A 16,886-nucleotide genomic window follows, 5' to 3' on the forward strand; every position below is an offset into this window, starting at 1 on the left:
ACCTGTCATTTTCAGCATATAGGTTTCCAGCTTGGTGTTTTTTTTGTTTTTTTTTCAAATAGCAAAGAGGATTTTTGAAAATGATGATTGGTAGGGGAAGCAGAGAGGGAGGAGAAAGCCATCTGGAATAGCCGCCCAATGTCAGGCTACATTCTGTGAGGTTAGGTTCACCCTCATTCACTCACTTCATTAGTCAAAACCACTTTTCTTGTCCTTGCTTTGTTCTCTGTCCTTCATGTTCATACACAAGCTGTGATGGCCTTGTGTCACTTCACTTACAGTAATAAAGGTAAGCAACACACAGCATCAGAACATCAAAGACGTCAGATTGAGGTTTTTTTTTCTCTCTCTCTCAAAGCTACCAAATGATGGCTGTGATCACACATTGTGTTAAGGAACAAATAGTTTCATTAACCTTGGCCCGGTTAGAGACGTAATGAGACCGGATCTGATAGTGAAATGTTTACAGAATTAAAAAAAAAAAAAAAAAAAAACACTTAAAAAAAGATCTTAGGTTGAATAGTACCTTGTAAATGTTTAAAGTACCAAAATAAATACAAAAGTCACCTAGAATTTATTCAAGTGAGAGGAAGGACTCTGGCACAGGAAGTGAGGACTGACGAGATCAAAGACGTTGCCTACATCTCTACAAATTTCTCTTCCCATTCTTAATTTGAAAATGCTTGAATATTACCAGAATATAGGCAGCAGCCAATTTCATGGCACTGGTGATATTACCTGTGGGCCCAACTTGGTGCTTTGGGCTGATATATTTCTCCCACATTATGACATGCAGATGAGTCAAGTCGTAGCAGCGAGAAGAAGAACAGCTTGTTGCAGGTGTGTGAGGCCTATTGGGAGGCCAGGTAATGGTACCTGAGTGTTAGAGAAACATAGGATTAGGGTTTTAATGGTGACCTATTTCTGTTCTGCTCAGTGCGACATGAGGACATGCAAAACATCCTCATCTGGACCAGATGAGAGGGAAAAGTTCCAGCAGCATCTGTTGACAAAGAATTGAAACAAAGCAGGGGTTAGCCTCATGCATGCTATACATACACTCTGTGTGTAGGGATATAAATAGACAACATAATACTGGTGTGAACAGATAATGTGCACTAAAAAGATTCAAACAGCATCCAGATCTCTGCAATCATTTGTTTTCCTGTCACACAGTCGATCAGAGTCATAACTCAAATTAAATCAAAACGCACATGCATCGTACATAGGCCTACATACACATCAACAATGATGGCATGCAGGCTCCACACTTATATGAAATAAATATGATTTCAGATCTTCGCAAAGATCCGGGCTTCAGCACCTAAAATGTGAAACATGTTAAAGGTCCCATAATGTCTAAAGTGAGATTTCATGTCTTTTTTTATTATAGAGCAAGTCTAGGTTCTATTTCTCTGCTATGAGTTGGTTACCCTAAATCTTTATTTTTATACAGTCACTCAGAAAACAGGAAACTTAAAACAGGTCATTAGGTAATCAGAAGAGTAACTCTGAACTTCTCCTCTGATTGGCTGATGACCAGTGTTGAGAGCTCCAAAGACAAACCTTAGAAAAGAAAGTTTTTGGCTCTTAAAAACACAGATGTATCTTCTTATGGATCAACAACTCAGGAAAACATACCACTCAGGATGACCCTATAACTTGTCAATAGCTTTTTAATATTTTACCATCATGGACACACTTATAATTCAAATCCAAGAGCCATTAACATTTAAACATCTTTTATGTACTGTTCTCCATCTGTCTTTCATTGCACAGTTTTCCAGAGAGCATCATCCAAACAAGTGCGTCCTGAGCAAATGCACCCTGCAGAGTGTGTGATCAGTCGGTGTTCTTTGTTACTGCTGGAGCTGGCTGCTCCGCCCCACTCCCATAATGCCTGGGTGACGGCATAGAAAGTGTTGTGGGGGTTTAGATGCTTGTTTTCAAATCCCTGGTATGCACACACTGTAAATTGTTTAGATGTTGTGCTGCTCTGCTTAGTATAGTGCCACCAGATTTTCTTCCTCAAAAGGCTGCACTTCTTGGGGTCCTTAGCAATACCCCTATGTCATTTGGAACAGCAGTTGTCAAGAAAACCAAAGTACATGACCGAGATTTTGTCTGTTTACAGCGAGAGTACAATATCAGAAGAAAATGCACAGAAAACAAAGCACAGAGGGAATTCTCCGTGGACCAAGCCAGACCCATTTCTAATTCAAATTCACAAAGAGATTTTTGTGAATTAAAGAGATAGAGATACACAGATACGTTATACCCCCACAGTGTATGCAGCCAACGGGTCTACTGCTGTTATTCCATGAAGAATGGCATGCCAACAGCAAGAGCAGAAGTGAGCATACTGCCTGTAGGAAGACTGGATTAAGATAAATGTACTTCATAGTGGAAAACCACATGTGTGTAAAGATATATACTGCATTTGCTAATGTTTATTTAGCGCATGAAATTTTGAAATTGGCATAGACTCACCACAATAAACACTACTCGGTGCAGATGATTTCACAGATATTTTCACAGCGGTCCGACTGAGAGCATCTCTGATGATATATGAGTAATAAAGATATTAATCTTCACTGAATATAAAATTGAGTGATGTGGAATTTCTGTCACTTTATCAACTGACACAAAGGACTGTTATTCTGACAGGTGTGGATTAATGGATGCATTGTAGCCTGTTGGGGAAAATTATCTCCCTTTTCACAGCTGTGTTTATTATTTATTTATTCATTCATTTATTTGTTTTGTAATTCAGTTCCTTACCTCCCTTGTATCTTATTGAGTGACGCAAAAATGCAATAATCTCAGTCATTTTTTACCCTTTGTGCGAGGTTTGAATGGCAGATGCACAACAAGGTTTGTTAAGTGCAGCGCCTTTGGAAAGCCTTACAATTACTACAAAAAAAGGCCATAGATAGTATGCTATGCACCAGCAACTGCACGGCAACAACATTTTGTGGGCAATATAATATAATAATATAATTTTGCCCTAATTAAAAAGCTTGAGAGTAATTGTGATAGTTACTGTAACTACATGATTTGTGACTTGTTACGAGTGAGAATGGAGGCTCTCTGCCTTCCGCCTGGCGTCTCATGGCTGAAAACCAAATCAGCGCACTTGGCCGGTGTTCCAGCTCTCCTCTCTGGTCACCGCGACACAAACACAATCCGTCACCCGTAATCTTTATGATAGTTAAGACTACACAAATATACACGTCTGAACATCGTAGCCTATGTGTTATACAATGTTATCCACCACCGCGATTTTTTGCCGGCTTCGTTGTAAATGCACATGGCCAGGCGGACGGCTAGCAAAACAGCGGAAATGCGACCGGACTTTACGGATAAGGATAATTTTGTCCTAGCGCCTCCATGGTAACTTGTCGAAGGTGTTGATGTATTTCATGTTGTTTTTTGTTGTCATGTTGATGACTTTGTTCCTGTCCACCTCAGTTTCCAACACAAGTTCATATGGTTTTTCAGGGTTTATCTGTATACAAAATGGCGGACACTCCCGTCGAATGACGTCATCGAATACTATCTATTCAATGCGACCGTGCTGGCTGTTGCAGAACAGTCAGTATTATCTTTTGCTACAAATGGTGCAGCGTTGCCTGCTGGCAATGAAGATGCAGCCAATTTATTTTACCCAAGAATCTATGAGGTTACAGCCAATACAATGGGCTGTTTGTAACCCAAAAAGTTGATTGCCAGATGAGACTTGTTGTCCTTGAACGACCTGAATAATTACTATTGGATGATCAGGAAACAACTAACTCATGCCAGAAATAATTAGAAGGGAAGAGATGAGCAAGCATCTTGCTGTATTGTTTTAAATCCTCTTTTGGAGTAATGGTGGTGAACGGCTAAAAGGCAGCAGCAGTTAGTTCTCTCCACACACTGCAGTTGTCATAATCATAATTAAAATCAAACGTAAGAGACCTGTCTGAATTACAAAATGCATTGCAAACATTTCTTTCATATAATGTCACTGCCTCAACATATGGATGGCATGCATAGAGAAAAATGCTGTGTTCAGTTTTGCATTAAAAAAAAGAATAGAGTAACCCCAATGCTAAAATTAACATGAGGTTTGAATGCTACATGAGAATTGGCGGCATGTGAGGTGTGCAGGGAGACTTTTTCCTGAATTAGTAGCGTATTGAGCAGCTCTCTGAATTATGCATTACCCTGCACATGTCATTCTGTACAGCTATGCATAAATCCACCACTGCTTTCACAACACAGAGATTTCTCTTGTTTCTGCAATTTCACAACAAAATAGACAGTAGCAGCAGCATTGTAGAGGCAGTATATCACTGCCTTATATGTGTGGGCATGTTGAGAAACTACGTAAAAATGATTGATATGATTGGTGTTTTGTTTAACATGATTTCACATGGAAAAAAAGGAAGGCTGAGGCTGGAAACATGCTAACTCTTCCTCATTAAGAAATTCACATCAGGCCTTTTGACCCACCCTACCACTGCTGTTGCTAGGCTGATGGAAGAAAGAGCAATGCTGTTTGTTTATGTTTGTTAGCTCGCAATACACAGTGGCTGAAACTGTGTTAGTAGCTGTGCTAATGTAAACTCTTTTTGTGTGTACTCACAAAGTTTAGGTGAGTGATGAAGGCTCGATTAGCATTAGAAGAAACATAAACTCAATGTTTGAACCTCAATCAGACCCAGACTCTGATGAGTAATCTGTTGTGACCAGCAGACATATTTAAAAGTTAGCACAATGAACATCTATTGGTTGATGATGTTAGTTAGCGACTTGGACTTTGGTTCTTAGTATGAAACACTGACTGTATCTGTTTTTATGAGATGGTTGTAGGTTCACTGCAGTTCTGATGAAGAACCATATTATATTCTGCTCATGATAGGCCACAAGACTTTCATTGAAGGGGACATAGCATGGACTGACATTTTCCAAAATATTGTATTCTTAGTAGGTAATCAAAGGTTCTATTCAATTGTCTGATACTAATGAATGTTTTGTTTATGAGTGTGCAGGCTGATAAGGGTGATAAAGAATAGGTTCAGGGGTTACCTGCACAGAGCAAACACAAATAACAGCTAATTTCATGGGAATCCTTTCATTAGATGTGGAGAGAGGTTGTCAAGGACCAAAGTGTTGGTCAATAAGAATTTTTGACCTGACAGCAGTGCTCTATATGAAAGGTCACAGCCAGGTCACATAAATCATTTGCTATAATGCAGAGGCGAGGCTACTCATATATATACGAAATTCAAAGGCATGTGAGCTTTGGCTGTGTTGAAGAGCTATTCTGTATACTGTAGGCCTAGTTCAAGGTGTGCTAAAGTGGATGCAGCGTGTGTCACTAGACTAAGATTACCACCCCGAGTAAAAATATACTAGATGAGATGTTTAAATAAGTCCTGCCAAAAAAAAAAAAGCCAGATATTTTTCACAGTTAATTATTTTTGTGTACCCTACTCGCAACAATTGCATTTTTATGTGATTGTTTTGGGGTTTATTTGTGTGTGCATTTTTCTGTATCAATTGAAAAAAAAAATCTGAATAAAAGTAATTTAAAGTAGCCTAACTATCAATGAAATAAACAACGTGTTATTCACTTCATTAATTGGTTAGTCTGTCACCACAATTTAGAATGACATTTAATTCAAAGTATAACATTTTCAGATTGCATCTGCACCAAACATTAAACATTACATTGCCATCACTGTGATAGCAAACACACTGCCTGAAACTAGACAAGACAGGAGTAATGCAAATATTAGGTGCAATGCAAATTGGGTGACCAGATATCATCTGAAATTTCAATGTCATGTAATCCTCTCCACCATTAAAGTATAAACCTGTCACCCGATTAGAATCATCTTAAATCACCTGTTCTGTGGAGCTGTGCAGAGTAGACTGAGCTGTGATTAATTTATTTACACTTCAGATTTAATCTGAGGGTATATGTCTCAATGTTATCTCAGCTTCAGATAATTATTAAAATTATTATCATCGCCTGAACACATGCAACATAATGTATATTTGGCACATGTTCTCTAGTGCCACAAAACATGTTGTATATAATTTTTCCCACCACACAGACATAATGCAGGAAATCACACATTCTTCAAAAAAGCATGCTGTGCAATGGTCATATAGCCTACACATGCTGCACAGCACTGTGCCCCCCCCCCCCCCCCCTTTTTGTTTTTTTGTTTTTACTGCTTGCTTGGAGTTTCAATTAGCCTATCACTTTTATTTTCATTATTTCAAATTGTGTTGCTGTTTTGACATTGTACACTTAGTCAATAATTGTTTTGTTTCCACCTTGTTTAGTTGACATCAAAAGCTGCAAGAATGGCTTCCTCCACTAACACAACTGTCTGATCACAAAGGCTTCATGAAGTAGATTCTTCACCCGGTATAGACAATACTATAGGACTGTGTCTCCTGCAAGAAAGTCTGTCTTAGGCTACTGAATCAATCACCACCTAGAACAAAATATTTTACATAATACATAATTTATTCAAATGTCTTGTGAATAAGTTGATTTTTTTCTTCTTGGCGTTAGCCTGCAATATTTTAAGAGCAGAGGCTGTTTTAATCATGGATATAATAATATAATATGTTCAGTGGATACGTGGATAACCCATGGGATAACCCCACCCCCTGTCACATCGATGCTGTCAATCAATCTGACGCGCCACATCAGGACGTGATTGAAATGCGGAAGTAGCCGCTGGCGCGAGTGTACGGAGCGCGACGTCAAATACGCAAGCTAAAAGAGAGAGGATGCACCATGAAGGTGCAGCAAAGTGACTCAAAAGGACTGTCGTTTTTTTTTTTTTGGTGCTGCTGCTGCTTCCATAACAGCAGGGACACAGGTAAACAAACATGTGAACAGTGAATATGATCCCAGGGAGAGCAAGACGTGGTAAAGTGGATGAGGAGAAGACTTATTTGGCTAGCTTGCCGTTTAGCCTATTAACTTAGCTGTAAAAAGTGAGCTAACAATATGGCTGCTTTTCATTTAACTAACTTGGAGACAAACCAAACGTTTGGTATATTTCTGGAGTTAATGAAGCAAAAATGACTAACTACTATGTTTAATCTTGGCCATGTATTTCTCAACATTCAACTGTTGCAACCAGACAGTAGTAACATTATTGTACCAGTCGGGATTTAGTGAAAGCCAAATTCTATCTTGCTTTATTTTCATAAGTTTGTCTTACTTTATTTATTGTAATTTTGGGTTCATGTGAGGTGCTTACTTGAGGACAATTAAGTGGGTGGTTTTAGTTTTGAAATGTTTATTTATTTATTTTTTTTTTTTTTACTGCCTTTCATTTTGTGAGCCCTTGTACTTCCACAGAATTGTCAAATATGCAAGGGCAAAGGTTTCAGTAGACTTCCACAATCCAGGCAGATGCTTTGTCCTGAGTATTTCCAGGCCAGTTTCTCTGCCCCTGTCCACTCCTTTTACCAGACTGCAAACTGTAGCATTGCTCATTGTCATTGACATTGTTTATTATTTGTGATCACTCTCATTACAGTGTATTTATCACCTGCATCAGACTGTTTTTCAGGTCCGCATGTGAGGGTAATATCATTGGATGAAAGGGTAATGTGATCGCACCTCATCTGTGTTTACTTTCTTTCATTCCCTTGGCACAGAGCAATAGTGGGCAATATGCATATTTATATAACTGGAGTTACGCGTAGGTAACTTCTTTCACCTTGTCTCATTACTGAATAATAGACTTATTTGCGTTCATTCATTTCACTGTGACAGTCGCCGACCATCACACTAAGTAGAGGGTTTGCATTGGAGATGGCTTTGGTAGTGTAGATGTGTGTTATGGAAGGAGAGAGAATTACTTTAAGTCTATTTCCACTGTCTTTAATCTCCAGTCTGAAAAAACTCCACCAGCATCACACTTGTTGGAGAAAACTCAAGCAGCCAATTCAAAGCTGCCGTTGTTCTTATTGTACTGTCAATCAGTGTGTGTGCAAGTAATTGAAAGTGTGTACATCAAGATTGTTTGAGAGTAAAGACAGAAAAAAAACAAAAAAAAACAACAACCAACAGAGGACTAGTTTGCTCCTACACAGTCCATGGTGGACTGTTAAGCCCCCTCCCTCAGTCTGTTGCAGTAACTCCTTTGGTAATGTCCAGGGCGTTCTGTTGACCATAATAATGCTATGGATAATGGCAACAACAATAATGCTTGTATAATAATTATATTTCTGAGGTAGACTCCACCATCCTACTGCCTTCCCCTGGGTCTGCCCTCTGGTGTTTCCACCCACCTCTGTGGTTGGGGATGTTGGCCAGGGGCTCACTTTGCACACTGCAATCCCACAACATCCAGCTTGCCTCAATTTTCCTGTTATCAGTGTGATTATTGTTTTTCTTCTTCTTTATATTTAATTTTTTTCTGTTAATCTTCCACCTTGCACACACACATTAACACATACGGATAATGCAGAACACCATCACACTTGCAATTTACTTTTCACTTGATGAACCTATAACCTCCCATGCCTTCACAGTGTTTTGGTTGCTGTTCTGCTTTTATGTCTTTATGTTCTGACACATCCACCATTGTGTAGCTAGTTAGATCTGCTAGTTTTGTTATATTGCACAAATAGAAAAGGGAGGGAATGCATTTTTCCCCGTACCCTCAACACTGCTGCTCGGTGTGATGTTTTCCGACAGAAATGGGTCCAGACATCTGAAGAATAACATGCTTTTTAAAGAAAATCGCCCTTTGGTTTATGTTTCTTCTTCTTTTTTGTATTTCAGATTTTCTACAGATCCCGAAGAGCAATGTTTTCATGTCTTCAGTTGGATAAAACCGTCAATATATGTATATAGAAAAAACAAGGTTCATCCATTAAAAAACAAAACAAAACAAAAAACATATGAAAGATATCAGATGACTGTCTCATTCTGGCTGCTTCTGCTTAAAAGAATAAGAACAATTCAAGCTATGACGAAACAAGAGTGATCAAAACCGCTGTTGCTTTTCTTTGTATTCTTAGCTTCTCTGATACCAAGCACACTGCATTATTGGCTGCCTTAATGGAGTAAGTGAGACTTCTGTTGTGTCATTTACAACAAAGAGCTCTAACCACATGAAACCAACTGATTACACCTCTGTATGGATACATAATCCCAGTATTGCTGGGCAAATAAATAAATAACTGAACAAATAAAAGCAGGCTGACAGAAATAAATGAAGGCATTTGTCCAGAGAATTGTTCAAGATAAAGCTCTCAATATCCTATTACCACCTAAATAGCTAGTGAAGACACGTCTGGCTTCAAATCATTCTTCTCCGTGCTTGCATGTCGTGACAGTCCGTCCAAATTGATATGTTTTGTCTGCTTGTGGTTTTGCCCTTCGAAACACTTAAAGCAGCATCAGCCCATTTCTGCCACCGACTAATTGGCTGTTTTACAAACAGTCCCGTGTCTAACTTTGTACTCTGTTGCGTTGTCTTTGCTTGTCCTCCTGCAGAGAGCAGTGTCCTGCAGAGTCCTGTCTTCACCAAGCAGCCCGGCAGCATCGTGTATCCTGTGGAAACCCTGGAGAGGAACAGGGAGGTGGTGTTTAGCTGTGAAGCCCAAGGAAGCCCACCCCCCATCTACCGGTGAGTGTTTGTGACTGCGGCGCTTCATGTCTACATCGATGCTGCTGGCTTTTATACCGCTCGCAATGTCAATATCCTTCAGCTGCAGACAAGCCATCACTTGCAAAATGTCTCTATCTTGTCTTCAGCGATGTCTTTTCACAGGTTGGCAGCTCTGAAGGGCAATAAGAGAGAACTATTCAAAAACTTCAGGGCTCATAAATCCTGTCGTGTACCATAGTATGCTTCAGTGTTTTTTCTAACTCAACCATTAAGTGTGGCTTTATACTAGGCAACTGTTGGTTCAGACTTATCTGCACCCATCAACTCGTAGCACATTGTTGATGGTGATGTTAAAATCGCTGAGTGCAGTGTTGAAGATAAGCCTATAATATGCATTCTAAACATAAATATGTGGTATTTTTCATATTGTCAAAATCTTGAAATAGCTGAGCTGAATTAATGTTTAATTGTTCCTGCTAATATCTTCTCTGTAGCCAGAGCTTGATATTGTTCATCCACTGTTCAACATGTCCCTTGATTATGTATAACAGGGGTACTGTAGTTCAAGTAGAATCAATCCCAGTCATCACTATCATCTCCAATACTCAGGAGTGCACTATTTGTGTACTAATCAGCTGAAAATACTGGAGTTGCCTACAAATATTGAATTGACTTCTTTGACTTCTAGTTTAGCAATATTGGCTAAAAGTACAGTACCCAGTAGCCTACAGTATGAAAGTACAAGCCCTTGGGCTTGGGGCTAACAGCCAGACAGCAGACCAGGCAGGACAAAGGAAATGACTAAAATTTAAACTCTTTACAATGACCGATTACCCTGTAGGATAAACACAATTATGATTGCTGAGAAATTCTACAGTATAAAACTATAGTGTATAGTTAGATCTTGGGTCACCATCATTAAACTGGCCTCTTTTCTCCAGTATCCAAAGTAATCCTGTTCATTTTTGTTGGTATGTCAGTGTCTAATGTGCATACAGGACCTGCTAGCATCCAATTCAGACTTGACTCATAGAGATTTCCCAAAGTGTAAATGAATATGGAAATAAAAAAGCATAATCAGGTTTAGCCCCTCCTTAATCAATGACTCCCAAAGCTCAAGAAATTAATTGTAAACAGAAATAACACAGAGGAGACAAAATCCCTGAAAATGTACCCTTTTGATTATTTGTCTGCTCTGCATCAGTCATCTTTTGACAGTATTATTTGCTGAGATATCCAATCAGCAGTTTTTATATTTCTGTAATAGTGACACTATTTTATAGATAAATATAAAAAGGAAGTTAAGACAATTGTTAACTTTTGCAAACAATCGGTGACTCCAAAGGTTTATAGTTCAAAAGATAAGCATGAGATGCTTCTCATTATTTTAACCCAGTTATTGAAACTAGTATTTTTTTTTCTTTTAACCACAAAAATCTTAGAGCTCTATTTGATATAATAATAGAAATGAGAATGAGGATGAGTAAAAGGGTTGTCAAAAAGCTTCACAGTTGCTAGGAATGTGAAGGAATATTATTAATTCTGGGTACTACGGTACGAAGACAAAGTGATTATAGAGTTATGGATTTGCAGCTTCTTTGTGTGGTTCAACCTCAGTCACAAACCAAAACAATGAACTGTACGACAGAGATCGTATTGTTCGTCTGATCCCAGGCAGTTTAATCCATACACTCTACATGACACCTCTGTTCTAAAACTAGAAACCAGCAAGTTTCTAATCTGACAAAGCCTGAAGCCGCCCCACTGACAGTGATTCTTTTTTATTGTCTCATACTGTATGCATTTGGAGCTTTTACTTCTAAGTGTGCTTTAACTCATTGTAGTGTTAACAGTTACAATGCAGAGACAGCGTCCATATCCTGTAAAAACATGCTGGGTATTGTAATTATGTCCTCAGATTCAGTCTTCCATTCATCCTGGATGAAACTACTCCAGGATTTGTGTCCTGATGCAGCAATGACAGAGAGAGAGAGAGAGAGGGGGAGAGAGAGAGTGTCTTGGCTCTGTTGTTTCTAGCTTTAGAAAAGACTTGTTCATCCTCACAAATCAAGCCTGAGCTGATCAGGATCATAGGAATGTATTACATGAATTCTATTTTGTGCTGGATTTTCCCTTCAACTCCCTGCTGGAAACGTGTCTCGTCTTTCTGTACCCTGGAAATTTGTGTTAAGCTCTACGTGCACCCGGCTCAAATTTTTTTTTCTCTCGCAGAGTTCAACGAGCAGCTGTTTTTTCCCTCTTTATTTCCTCCTCGCATGGACCATTAGTCTATTGAAAGGGTGTTCTGTTGTGTAGCGGCATCTCTGGCAAGCGAAAGTTCAGATCAATCATGTTTGCTCACTGAAATTGCTGGGGTAAGATTTGGAAGGATTGGTACATTTAATACTTGGGATTGAGCCAGCTTAGAGGGTGACCTAATCAGCTGTTTCCTGTCAAGGTTGCTGTGCGGTCCTGTCACAGAGCTTGCCGCCTACTAAAGACGTGTTGCAACAGCTAAGTCATGTTCAAAGTGTATTAATTGCAGAACACAGCAGTAAAAACTGTGACAAACAACAGGGTATCCTGTTGCTGTTTGTTGAAGAGGAGGAAGTGTTTTCCAGGCACTAAAGTTGCTGGAATAAAAATACAGAAGCATATATCATCCTACTTGCCCTCCTTTAGGGCCAAACCGATGATGAGCATTTCAACATTTCTGAGAATTTGTTCAGTTCTTGCGAGCATGAGGGTGTGAAGATTGAGGGCACTTTCATATCTATCTGTCCAAAAAAAAAAAAAAAAAGGATACAAATGTGAAAAACACAACTCAGCAACACCAGCTTCAGTGTGTCAGTGTGATTCAGAGAATGTGTGAAAAATACTGCCCATATTCAGTTTACCCTCCAAGAAGGCTAAATCGGTTATCCAAGCGCAGAGCTTTGAAACATCGATGGCCAGAGTCCAAGACGACGCGCTGGCTCAAACACAGAAACTTAAGTTACACGACAAAATGAAATATCAATGCATGGCTAGAAACGCCTCGACATCCTGCTCTCAGAATACTCAACTGGCACAAAAGTAGCACATACAATCATAGTAAGAAGTCAAAACTGCTTGAGTTACTTTGAAACCTTTACTAAATAACCGTACACCCAAATTGTAACTGTTTCATTGATGTGTACTTTTATTTTGAAGTCTTGCAGTGAATATGCAGCTTCCTTGACATCTTATGTGTAAGTGTTTAACTCACACAAAATGATAACTTCTATTAGACCACCACATACAGTATAGCCTGTGTTTTTTACACGTTGTATACATCATGCTGATTAGATTCCTGCCTGAAGTTGCTTCATGAAGGAGAAGAGAAACAAGTTTTCCTCTGGTCTTCTTCTGGTATTTTGAACTCACAAAACACAATTTGTCTATAACGGACAAATTCACAAGCCAATGTTTCAATCAGTCTATGATTACCATCTATAACCAAATGGCCAACTTCACTGTGACATCATTATTCAGTGCTTTAACTCAGGAACAGATTGTGACCATATTTCCTCAAACATAGCTGCTTGGCAGTAATTCTAGTTTAAACAGGGAGGAACCACTAGCTTGGCTTTGACTGAAGATAACAAACTGCCGATTAGAACCTGTCAGAGTCGCACATTAAACAGTAAAATCAACAGTTCTGAAAATACTCATTATCACTCAACCAGCATTAATTGTCAAATTGTCTGTTTTTCACTTCAGTTTATCTGCCTTTGTGCTTGTGACAGCTGTGGCGGGAATTTCTTCCAGATTTGGGACAAACATTTATTGAGGCCAGAAACACACCGAATGTGTGGTGTGGCCCAGTCGGCCGTGGAACAAGTTTATTTTTGTTTTGGCCCACATGTTGGCAGGTGAGAGAGGACACACTGCCTGAGTGAGGGGCGTCTCTATCTCGTGTCCCGTGATTCAGCGATTTGGCCTCTCTCCTACTTTTCACACGTCCCAGCAGAAACGGTGAGAAATTAGTCTTGATGATGTCATATTATAATTTTAGTCTTCAGTGGTCAGGTCAAAAGTCAGGGTCACTTTGAATGACACAGCTAGTTCAGAAGATGCTGCAGGAATTCCCCTATTGTAGGAACTCTCTCGCTTGCTCGCTCATTCTCTCTCTCGTTCGCTCGCTTGCTCTCTCGTTCTTGTTCTCTCTCTCTCTAAATTCGGGCCTAAAGTTTACACACTCGTTAATTCACAGCACACACTCGTCACTACTCGTCATCGCTACACTGTCTCCAAAAGAGAGACGGTGATGTCGTGTCGTGCATGCGAGCCTAATGAGTGAGATCAGGAAAAGGATGGGTGGAGAATGTCCTGTTATCTAATGCCAACTGAGGAAAAGATGCAAATTAGATCATAAATCAATGAGGGGAAAAAAACAATATGATTCGACAATTAGTTGACTATGGGCAAAATCTGACAAATCAGATTTGACTAGGGATGTCACGATTACTTGTTTTCACAATTAATCGTGGTATTCAACGCCACAATTAATTGATCGTAAAGATTCCTAAATACCGTCACTTTCTGAAAAAGATTATGTTGGAACCATATCTGCAGATGTGCGCCAAAGTAAAGGTAAATGCACAGATACTGGTCCATTTATCTAAAGTAACACTGAATTAGTTAATTTAAATGTTAGTGTGTCATTTGTATTGTGAAAAAATCATTAAAATAAACATAAACATTTGATATAGGTGACAATTAATGACTTAAATATTTCAAACACTTCCCAGTGGATTAATAACTGGTCCTATATTAAGAGATTAGTCATGTAATTATATTTTGACTATATTTGATTTTACACATTCATAGTGTTGTGAAATTTATTGATGCATAATAATCATGATAATCGTAATACCGTGATTATTTCTCTGACAATAATCGTACCAAGAAAATCTATAATCGTGACGTCCCTAGATTTGACTATGAAAATCCTTAGTCGAGGACAACCCTAATGATAACATAGTAAAAGAAATGAGATGTATAAATGTATGGAAATAGATTTTTTTTTTATGTCTCACCTTCCCCCTGGAGGAGTACATGTTTTGTCCCATCAGAATGATGATGTTGTTGCCCAATCCTTGTCATAAATGTAGCAGTAAGTATCCCTTGTTAGGGTTTTTAAATGAAGCTGAAAAAGATTTACTTTAGATGTAATTATCAGAGGTGCAGCACAAACTCGTTTAGTTAAAAAGAAAAACACATTAAAGCACTCGGCTTAAGAAAAAGGAACAGACCGCCTAACATTCACAGCCTCATAAGCCAGATGGTGCGGTATTATGCCACTGTGTACACGGCCTGTTGTTACATGATTGCATAAAGCATGTGCCTAACAAATGGAACTGCTGTTGTGACCTGCTTGCCAGCATAAATCACTGTAAATGGAATTATTAAATAATCTAGTTTACATGTGTTTGATGTAATCTGTTGCTCTATACTTCTCACAGAGGAGGATGTGCACTGACACGATCTCGGTATTCTAAAGTTCCACTGGTGCTGCTTTCTATCCTTGTTCCTGCGTTGGTCTCATTTTATCTGGTGTTAGAATGCGCTCAAGTTTCACAGACACTTGAATTTCTGTCATTTAGCAGCTTTAAAGTTGCTATCTAATTGGCTTTCAGCAGCGAGAGTTATCAGGGAATTCAGTTTGTCTCAAAAAGAGAAATGGCTGCATTGACTGGGCAATTATCTTTAACTATGACTGTTGAACCACCACACACATACACATTGTGGTTCATATAGAGGTTTTGCAGTGTCTTCCCCTGACTGGGTTAAATGTCTGTCTGTTTTCAGCACTGGGCATGATAACTCACTCAGATATGTCAAAACATTTCTCAGGCTCAATTAGCCATGCACTCTAATGTTAGATACAGCAGAGAATCATGGACTGTCAGAGAAAACCTTTTGCAACATTCGGTTTTCAAGCTCTCGCCCAATTAAACTGTTTCAATTTGGATACAATGCAGAGTTTCTCAGAGCAATTACAACTGTGAAAAGGCTGCTTTCATACGTATATGATGGGTCCCTTTTTAGGAAGGAAAAACCACTATCTGACCTTAAACTGAGGTTCATAGTGCCACTGTCCCTCACTTTCTCTGCCCGCCCCCGTTGCTCACGTTGCTTTCATTCAATTTGAAGGTGGTCCTTGGCTGAAGAATATTTATGTTGATTTTTGTTTGTTTCACTTCAGCGGCAAATGAATCGCTTCTGAAGTCCAGGGAGACTGAAGCCAACCCCCCTCCAGGCTCTTCTCTATTGTGTGTAGTAATAAGGCTCCAGAGAGTGTGCACTTACTTATGACTGAACTGGAGAGAGGCCATGAAAGACCATTGTGCCACACATTTTGTCTATTAAAAGAAAAATGTCTGTAGAGGCTAGGCCTGGGACGATAATCAATAAATCAATTAATCGCACGATAAATGAAAATGAACTCGGTCATTTTTCCGGCCTCGATAAATCGCCATGTGCATGCGCACGTATTTGTTTTCCTGGTCTCTCGCCACCAACCAGGCTGGATGACGAGAGGCTTCACTCTGTGCATCGGTCTCAGCACCTGGGCCGTTTGTTTTGCAGAATGAAAGGAGTGAACCCTCTTCTCAGTCATCCAGGATCTTTGTTTCCCAGAATGCATTTGGCAGCAACCAGCAGCGCTAGCTGTAAAGCTAAGCAGCTAAAAGCTATTTTACTGTAATTCTCGCTGCATCGCTGTTAACACGTCACTTTTTAAAGTTTTAATATTTTTTCATGCCAGAAAGTCACAGTTTAGATCCCCAGTCTGTGGTCAGTTTATCCACATATCGCCTGTTTCCTCCGACGTTTTTGGAGCTAATGTGGTAGCAGCCAGCAGGAGGAGCGGGGCTTCCCACAGTCTGCAGCCGTCTGCAGCAGCTCACGGGCCGGTCAACCTCCGTCATTGGGGGAGAAAACGACTAAGAAAACTTATCAGCAGGTTTTTAGAGGTTTACCACCGGCTGGTTTAATACTTTTTAGAGATAAATGCTAGTCTCATTGATGAAATCTTACATCTGTGGAAGTCACATTAGTTTGTTTGAATGAAAAGTGGAGCTTCAGGTGTATAACGTTATTGGACAGAAGAGCTGCACTGCACTGTTTATTATTTTTTGTTTATTTTATTTATTTAGGATAGTAGCTATTAAGTTCTTGTCATTCCAATTACAATGGTTAAAAAGAAATACTCAAGAG

The 16,886-nt window shown here is 39.3% G+C and overlaps 1 protein-coding gene across 2 annotated transcripts in view; it reads left to right on the top strand.

Annotated features, from left to right (window-relative positions):
- Positions 1 to 6,772: 6,772 nt before the first annotated feature.
- The window catches only part of cntn4 (contactin 4), a 116,295-nt gene continuing 106,181 nt past the window's right edge, over positions 6,773 to 16,886 (top strand). For both annotated transcript variants that reach the window (XM_083972760.1, XM_083972761.1), the window contains exons 1-2: positions 6,773 to 6,890; positions 9,530 to 9,662. In XM_083972760.1, the coding sequence (XP_083828886.1) occupies positions 6,806 to 6,890; positions 9,530 to 9,662 (218 nt within the window). In that variant the 5' untranslated portion in view covers positions 6,773 to 6,805. The remainder of the gene's footprint in view (positions 6,891 to 9,529; positions 9,663 to 16,886) is intronic.

This window comes from Trachurus trachurus, assembly GCF_905171665.1.
Source record: "Trachurus trachurus genome assembly, chromosome: 5".
Lineage (NCBI taxonomy): Eukaryota > Metazoa > Chordata > Actinopteri > Carangiformes > Carangidae > Trachurus > Trachurus trachurus.